Source organism: Hemitrygon akajei, chromosome 8, assembly GCF_048418815.1.
Source record: "Hemitrygon akajei chromosome 8, sHemAka1.3, whole genome shotgun sequence".
Classification (NCBI taxonomy): Eukaryota; Metazoa; Chordata; class Chondrichthyes; order Myliobatiformes; family Dasyatidae; genus Hemitrygon; species Hemitrygon akajei.
This window is the reverse complement of record NC_133131.1, coordinates 95,466,377-95,475,792: the sequence shown is the minus strand read 5'-3', so window position 1 is coordinate 95,475,792 and position 9,416 is coordinate 95,466,377. Positions and strand designations below refer to the sequence as shown.

At 42.1% G+C, this 9,416-nt stretch overlaps 1 protein-coding gene across 1 annotated transcript in view; it reads left to right on the top strand.

The window, feature by feature from the left end:
• Nucleotides 1-424: 424 nt before the first annotated feature.
• The window catches only part of casd1 (CAS1 domain containing 1), a 100,925-nt gene continuing 91,933 nt past the window's right edge, over nt 425-9,416 (top strand). The window contains exons 1-2 of the mRNA XM_073054206.1: nt 425-541; nt 8,895-9,074. Coding sequence (XP_072910307.1) covers nt 487-541; nt 8,895-9,074 — 235 coding nt within the window. The 5' untranslated portion in view covers nt 425-486. The remainder of the gene's footprint in view (nt 542-8,894; nt 9,075-9,416) is intronic.

Below are 9,416 nucleotides of genomic sequence, written 5' to 3'. Positions count from 1 at the left end.
CATCGGATTCCTAAATGGACATTAAACCCGTCAACACAGTCTCACTTTTTCAATATATATTATTTATGTTTTGTATGGTTTTTAATTCAATATACATTCAATATATTATTTTTTATTCATTGTAGATATACTGTAATTTATTTATTTATTTATTTATTTATTATTATTATTCTTTTCTTCTTCTATATTACGTATTGCATTGAACTGCTGCTGCTAAGTGAACAAATTTCACGACACATGTCGGTGATAATAAACCTGATTGTGACATTGCTATATAGCTTTCTGGTTAGTTGCCTCTACAGCAATATTGTGTCACTGTCCCTTTAAGAGTGTAGAAAGAATCCTGACTGCACCTCAACCACACCTATACAGGAAGGTATGTAACTTGGACAGAAAGTGAAAGGGAAGGTTTATTTCCATTTGAATTCACTTGCGCAGACACCTGCTGCTTCGTACCTCTTGCAGTCTTGTCAGAATCTCCGATAAATGGACTCAAACTCCAGCAGTACAGCAACAGAACAGAAATTACCATCATGGGGAGGTAAATAAAATTTTCTAGATTGACTGTAGTGCATTTTTGAATGTTTTAAATTGTAAATATAGTACAGATTGTTTTGAAGTAGTTTAGCTTGATAGTGAGTAATTACTCTACGATTAATGGCCAGTAATGTTATTTTTAAAAAGGAAGATAAATTTAAACATATTTTGTTTTAGAATGAGTTTGGTTCTGTGCATTCTTTCTAGCTGGATTTTTGATCCTTCTAGTGTGTTGCGCTTTGTCCCTGATGATTGAGATGGATTATGAGTTCCAAACTGCCGCTTTTCTCTAGCCTGTTGTAATTACTTACATGACATCCTATTTTTCCATTCCTCTTTCTGATCTTCTTGGTGTATCTGTATATCTCACTGATTCAATCCTTCTCTAATGTATTCTCTCACTGAAAGGGAACAACTCTCTATGTGGTTGAATATATTCCTACTCTCCAGCAGCCTACCCTCCTGGTGCAGTGTGGACCTGCTTCTGGTCTAGGTCTAGGTTAACCAACAAACTGGTACTGTTTGGTTTGATTTCTACTCTAGTCCCATCTGCCAAGTACAGGTTGATCCCACCTGCAGTCTCTGTAATCACACCACAATAAGACAAATGAACCACAGAGTCATGGCCTTCTAAGTATGTATCCACCATCAATCATCCATTTACTCCAATCCTGCCTTAATATGTTTTTAAAAATATTTTCTCCATACTCTCATTAACCTTCTCAGCTTCCCTACCACTCATCTATATGCTAAGAGCATTTTACACTGGCCCACCAACCTGCACAACATTGGGATTAACCAAACTCTTCTTCTTCCTCTTAAGCTCATCAACTCTACTGGGACATTGGCTGCTGACAGCAGTTTACCATTCCTCTATTCCGGGCCAGACTTTCAAGTTGTCCTCTGGTGTGGCCCATCTTCTAGTTCAGTGGTTCCCAAATATTTTTGGGTTACCACCCCCATGGCTCCCAGATCACATTCCCAGTGTCCCCTACCCCTTTCCAGCCATTACATAAAACTATAAAGCAGACATCCCACCCTGTAAAAACTCTTTTCAGGGAGGTAGCACCATCAATTTGCGGGAGACTCCCAGGAGAGGTGGGATATCTGCAACAGAGTGGCTCCTTAGCAGCTAGCCAGATAGCTTAAATAATGTTAGCTCTGCTAATGAACGAATGACGCTTGTTAAACTCCCCGCTCCCACTCCCCGCTGTTGCTCTCCCAAAAATCGATTTCCGGGACATTGTATATCATTTGCGGGTGTCAGGGAGCCGATATCAATTTGCGGGAGACTCCCGGAACTTCTGGGAGAGGTGGGATGTCTGATAACGAATTCTGATTTATGATGCACAGTGAAAGAAAATGTGATCTGCAAATTAAAAACAGTGACAAATAATTGCAAAAATGATTCAAATCTATTTAAAGGTACAAATAAAATTATTTCTTTATTTAATTAAAATAATTTTCATTAACAATTTTAGAGCATATATTAGTAGACCAACCATTCAGTAGAAGGGGCAAATGAACACTAAAATGTGCTGGAACTCTATGTCATTTCTATTTTGGAAAGAAGAGAGAACATCAAAAGATCTCAGGTGCCACAGTTGTGACTATTTTCAATCAAAGAGGTGCCTCATTTCTTCTCTCATGGGGTAGTGAGCCTTTCAAATGTAACTTCTCAAAATGTGTTATCTAACAGTTTTCTGGATTAAATTTCACCTGCTACCACTCTGCCCAACTTCCCAGTGAAAGTTTGCCAAAAGTGGACATTTTTTGTTCTAATTATATTCCTTCTTGTGTAAAATTGTTTATTTTGTATTTTTCTTGTGAATTCTGCTTATCTGATTCAATGTGGCTTTGACATTGCTCCAAGTAAGGTTTTCATTGCAGTTGTACATATGTGTACATTACTTGGACATAAAACAATAAACTAGAAGTTGACTTTGAGGGCCAGTCACTTCAACATTGATCACAGAAAAGCTGTTGAACTCAGAGATAAGATTTTACCAAATTAAATTCTCCAGTTCAGGATTCTGTGGTCCGTCAAATCCGGTCACTTAAATCTGCAGAACAGATCTGCACAAATCAACTAATTCAACTTAAGATGGAAAAATAGTATGTTCTGCACTAATCTGTAGATAACTAACTTCAATGTTGCACCTTTTGCAACAACTTTTCCTACTTAAGGAAACTCCAGATTACCAGATCTTCTTGGAACCCTTAAGCGACCCAGGGTTAACGATAACTGTTCTCTTGCTCAGACAGGGATGATCAGGGCAATTTCTGTGGTCTGACACCAGTCAGGTCCTAAGGGTGCTGAACTAGAGCTTCAATCTATAGACATTTGGACAAATACTGAATATTAAACAAAAGCCAGTCTTGCTTGTCAGAGGTAAATTTTGCTTGACAAACTTTTTTTTTAAATAAGGCAACAGGTTGATTAGGGTATTGTGGCTAGTATGTCTATACACCTCCAAAAGAAGTTTGAGAAAGTTACAATAATAACACTTAAAGCAAATTTTAGCCCAAAAAAGGACAGAGACCACACAAATATAAAACTGACTAGTGAAAGGAATCGGAGTTGAGTTGATGGGCTGCCGGAAGGAAGTGTATTATTGTTTCCCAAGGATTAATATTGTGCTTTTCTTGATGTATATTGAAGATTTTGATTTAAATGGATTTCACACCTTTTATAGAAGATATAAACCTTGGAAGAGTAGTTCATAGCGATGGAGATTAAGGGAATGCAAGTACAAAATGGCTACTGGGATAGCCAGATGAAATTTAACACAATGTTAAAACAGTGCAACAAAAAAAACCCAAAAGAGACCAAGAGTATAATTCTAAAAGGTTGTAGAGACAGATGTATATGTACACACTTGGAAAGAGTGATCACAGTATGATTGAGTTTCTTATACAAATGGAGAGTGCAATAGTTTGATCTAAAACCAGTGTATTATGCCTAAACAATTGAGACTACAATGGGATGAAGGAGGATTTGGTTATTGTAACTGGGAACACAGGGTATATGGTGGGACGGTTGAGGAACAGCAGAAGACTTTCAAAGAGATTTTTCATGGTGCTCAACAGAAGTATATTCCAGTTAGAAGTAAGGACAGTAAGGGTGGGGAGGGCCAGCCTTGGATAACTAAGGAAATGAAAGACGGCATTAAACTAAAAACTCATGCGTAGGAAGTTGCCAAGAGTAGTGAGAAACTGGAAGACTGGGAAAACTTTAAAAAGTGACAAAGAACCACTAAGTGAGCAATATAGGGAAGATAGATTTTGAATGTAAACTAGCACAAAATATAAAACTGGATAGTAAAAGATTTTATAATTATATAAAGCAGAAAAGGGTAGGTGAAGTGAATGTAGGTCCCTTGGAGAATGAGAAAGGGGAATTGATATTGGGTAATGAGGAAATGGCCGAGGCTTTGAATGACTATTTTGTGTCGGTCTTCATGATGGAGGACACATCTAACATGCTAAAGAGAGATGTTATGGATGTGATGGGAGGTGAGCATGTTGATACAATAGCTAACATGAAAGAGGTAGTGCTGAGCAAACTTGTGGGCCTGAAGATAGACAAGTCCCCTGGTCCTGATGGAATGCATCCCAGGGTACTGAAAGAAATGGCATAAGGTATAGTCAAGGCTTTGGTGATAATTTACCAAAATTCTCTATACTCTGGGTAGGTCCCAGCAGATTGGAAGATGACAAATGTCACACTACTGTTCAAAAAGGGATGTAGCAAAAGGCAGGTAACTATAGCCCAGTTAGTTTAACATCTGTAGTTGGGAAAATGCTTGATTTCAGACGGTCTCAGCCTGAGCACACACCCCTCAGCATCAGCAGCTCCACAGTGGAGAGAGTGGAAAACATCAAGTTCCTTGGGGTGCAGATCTCGGACAATCTCACCTGGTCCAGGAACACCACTGGGATTGTGAAACAGGCCCAGCAGAGATTGCACTTTCTGAGGAAACTTAAACAAGCATCACTCCCCACTAACATCTTAACTACATTCTACAGAGGCGTGGTTGAGAGTGTGCTGACCTTTTGCATCACAACCTGGTACTCCAGCTGCAGTGCTGCCAACAAAAAAGCCTTGCAGAAAGTGGTTAGGGGAGCAGAGAAGGTTATTGGGGTCTCCCTACCTTCTATCCAAGACCTCTTTCAGAGTCGATGCCTCCAGAAGACACGGTACCTCATTAAAGACCCCTCACACCCTCTACATAAACTGTTTGTTCTTCTGTCATCAGGCAAACATTACAGGAGCATCAAAACAAAAACCACAAGGCTACTGAACAGCTTCCTCCCACAAGCAGTCAGACTGCTAAGTAGCTGCTCTGCCTGACTCTGCTTGTAAACACTTTTAACATATGGATACTTATAACTTGATTTTAACCGACATGTGGCTGTTGTGTTTTACTATTTATTGTTGTGTTTGTTATGTTATGATTGCACTTGCCCCTGGGAAATGCTGTCTCATTCTGCCCTGCAGAGCTGATGTATGTATGGTTGGAATGACAATAAAGTTTTTGAATCTTGAATCTTGAAGTTATCACTAAAGAAGAAACAGCGAGGTATCTGGAAAGAAATGGATCCATCAGGCATATGCAGCATGGATTCAACAAAGGCAGATCCCGTTTGACAAACTTACTGGAGTTCTTTGAGGATACAATATAACGAACATAGTGAATAGAGGGGAACAGACGGATGTTATATTCTTGTATTTCCAGAAGGTGTTCGATAAGGTGTTGCATAAAAGACTTATCCATGAAATAAGGATGTATAGAGTTGGGGTGATGTATTAGCATGGATAGAGGATTGGTTAACTAATAGAAAGCAGAGAGTTGGGATACATGGATGTTACTCTGGTTGGTAGTCAGAAGTGTGCAGTGTGCCACAGGGGTCGGTGCTGGGCACACAACTGTTCATGATATACATTAACGATCTGGAAGAGGGGACCGAGCGTAATGTATCTAAATCTGCTGATGACACTAAATTGAGTGGAAAAGCAAATTGTGCAAAAGATATGGAGAGGCTGCAGAGAGATATAGATAGGTTAAGTGGGTGGGCAAGAGTCTGGCAGATGGGGTACAATGCTGGTAATTGTGAGGTCATCCACTTTGGAAGAAAGAATGGAAGACCAGATCATTACTTAAATGGTAAAACATTGCAGCATGCTGCTGTGCAGAGGGACTTGGGAATGCTTGTGCATAGTTTGCAGGTGCAGCAGGCTATGAAGAAAGCAAATGGAAGGTTGTTCTTCACTGCTAGAGGGGTTTAAGAGCAGGGAGGTTATGCTACAACTGTACAGGGCACTGGTGAGGTCACACCTGGAGTACTGCATGCAGTTCTGGTCTCCTTAATTGAGGAAGAATATACTGGCTTTGGAGGTGGTGCAGAGGAGGTTCACCAGGTTGATTCCAGAGAAAACGGGGTTAGACTATGAAGAGAGATTGAGTCATGTGGGACTGTACTCATTTACAAAAATGAGGAGATATTCAAGAAACATAAAAAATTATGAAAGGAAGATAAGATAAAGGCAGGAAAGTTATTTCTACTGGTAGGTGAGACTAGAACTAGGGGACATAGCCTCAAGATTTGATGGAGTAGATTTAGGACAGAGATGAGGAGGAATTGCTTTTCAAGTCAAGTCAAGTCACTTTTATTGTCATTTCAACCATAACTGCTGGTACAGTGCATAGTAAAAATGAGACAACGTTTTTCAGGACCATGGTGTTACACGACACAGTACAAAAAAACTAGACTGAACTACGTAATAAAAAAACAACACAGAGAAAGCTACACTAGACTACAGACCTACACAGGACTGCATAAAGTGCACAGAAAAGTGCAGGCATTTACAATAAATAATAAACAGGACAGTAGGGCAAAGTGTCAGTCCAGGCTTGGGGTATTGAGGAGTCTGATAGCTTGGGGGAAGAAACTGTTACATAGTCTGGTCGTGAGATCATCGATGTTCAGTGGGGAGTGGTTGCTCCGTGCCCTCCTGAAGTCAACAACCATCTCTTTTGTTTTGTTCATATTAAGAGACAGGTTGTTGGCTCTGCACCAGTCCATTAGCCGCTGCACCTCCTCTCTGTAAGCTGACTCGTCATTCTTGCTGATGAGACCCACCACGGTCGTGTCATCAGCAAACTTGATGATATGGTTTGAGCTGTGTGTTGTAGCACAGTCATGGGTCAGCAGAGTGAACAGCAGTGGATTGAGCACACAACCCTGGGGAGCCCCTGTGCTCAGTGTGATGGTAAGTCTAGGATCCAGTTGCAGAGGGAGGTGTTCAGGTCCAGTAGTCTCAGCTTTCCAATAAGTTTCTGAGGGATAATTGTGTTGAATGCTGAACTGAAGTCTATGAACAGCATCTGAACGTACGTGTCTTTTTTGTCCAGGTGGGTTAGGGCCAGGTGGAGGGTGGTGGCAATGGCGTCATCTGTTGAGTGGTTGGGACGCTATGAAAACTGCAGGGGGTCCAGTGAGGGGGGCAGCAGTTTCTTGATATGCCTCATGACGAGCCTCTCGAAACACTTCATGATGACGGATGTAAGTGCAATGGGACGGTAGTCATTTAGGCAGGATACTGAAGATTTCTTCGGCACGGGGACGATGGTGGTGGCCTTGAAGCATGTTGGAATGGTGGTGCTGCTTAGGGAGATGTTGAAGGTGTCGGTGAGAACATCTGCTAGCTGGTCTGCACATCCTCTGGCACTTTACCAAGGATGTTGTCTGGTCCAGCAGCCTTCCGTGCTTTGACCCTGCACAGGGTTCTTCTCACGTCGGCCACGGTGAGACACAGCACCTGGTCATTTGTAGGAGGGGTGGACTTAATCGCCGCCACATCATTTTCCGCCTCAAACCGGGCGTAGAAGTTATTCAGCCCCTCTGGGAGGGAGGCATCACCTGCAGTCAGGTGATGTTGTCTTGTAATTGGTGATGTCCTAGATGCCCTTCCACATGCACCGCATTTCCCACAGAGTGGTGAATTTGTGGAATTCTCTGCCCAATGAAGCAGTGGAGGCTACCTCTGAAAGTATATCTAAGACAAGGTTGGATAGATTTAAGCATAGCAGAGGAATTAAGGGTTATGGGGAAAAGGTAGGTAGGTGGAGATGAGTCCATGGCCAGATCAGCCATGATCTTACTGAATCGCAGAGCAGGCTCAATGGGCCAGATGGCCAACCCCTGCTCCTATTTCTTATGTTCTTATAAGTATTTAGAGCTAGGAGATAGATTGAGAAAGTAATTGTTTAGAAAACTGTGCTGAATGCTGGATGTTACAAATGGAAATAGAGCAGGGTGATTATTTTGAAAATCTATAAAGCACTGATTACACTTTGTCTAAACTAATACTTCTAATTCTGGTCACCACAGGAATGAAACAAGAAGCAGAAGTAGCAAAAGCCATATTAACTTTTGCCTCTGTCTGTCATTTCATATTTGATTTTTTGTACAGATCTCACATTTCTTGACCATCTTAGTATGCAAGAATCTTTCAATTTTTATCTTTAATATATCAGAGACCGAACCTCCACAGTCCATTCTCTTATCTTGACATTCTAACCCATGGTTCTAAACACCTCAGCCAGAGGGAAAACACTGGCCCTGCATCTACTCTGTCATTCCCAATTAAGGAAGTGCAAGAAATTCACAAGACTGAGAAACTTCAGTGTAACTGATAAATTAAAGATGCATGAACAATCCTTCTTGGAGCAGGCAAGGAAGAGAAATGATTTTATGTGTTCAAAGCCATCAAAAGCTTAGACAAGATGAAAACAAAATCAGGAACTGTTTGTATTGGTGGCAGGTCAGGAATCTAAAATAATTTTGAAAGAAGAACCAGATGTTCCTCCAACTTTAAATTCCAGCATCCACAATCACTAGTAAATAGAATTGGACGTTTTTGGGGGAGAATTAATCTTGAAGGACTGGGTAGTGATTATTCTTCCACTTCTAAGGGTTCTCCTCACCCTCTATTATAGTAAGTCACGCCTCTTCGCTATTCGGAACCCGCACCACCTCTCAATATTGGCGGGTGCTGCAAATCTGAAATTTAAGAAGTAAAATGCTGGAAGCTCTGTGGATCAGGCAATATCTATGATTTAGAAAAGATAAACAGAGTTTACGTTTCGGATATCAGAACTATGAAAGAGAGAGACCAAGTTATTTATGTTGCAGATAAGGTAGGGACAAACCCCTAACCCAGCTCCATGCTTTAAATTCAATGTGTCCCCGCCCCAGCTCCCTCCCTTCTATCTAACCTTTAGTTCAGCGTAACCCCCTGCTCCTCCCCTCTGATATACTCAAGTCCCGCCTCTTCTGCTCTCTTGTTCCAGCTTCTGTAAGAGCTCGGCTAGCACTTGGTTGTCATGGAGGAGCCAAGATGGCGGCGCAGGCCTACGCGATGGGCAGGCGGGAGATTAATCAACACTTCAACATCAAGAACGCCAAGCTGCTCGCCATCAGCTTCGTGCTGATCTTAACTGCTGGCCACGGGATCAACCGGAGCTACGGAGGTGAGGTTGCGGGAAGGGATGGAACAGGGGTGGGTGGTCCGGGGAGGAGAGCAGTGCCCGTTCCCTGCTCCTCAGCTCGGCGCCAGCCGTCTTCGTGCAGCCGAAGACCAACGTTGCCGGGCCCGGAGCGGTTCCTACGAAAAGGACCGGCTAGTGTGCTACTGTCATTGTTAGCCTTACTACCTGTGAGCCACACACACGCAGTTGCAGGCAGCTCGTCGGGGCGGTCAGTGCGCGCCTAGTTTGGCGGTGTCTGTCAGTCCTCGCTATTGCTTTTGTGTTTCCCTGGGGTCGAGGTGCCTTCCTCAACCTATACAACGGAGTACGTGAGATACAGCCAGC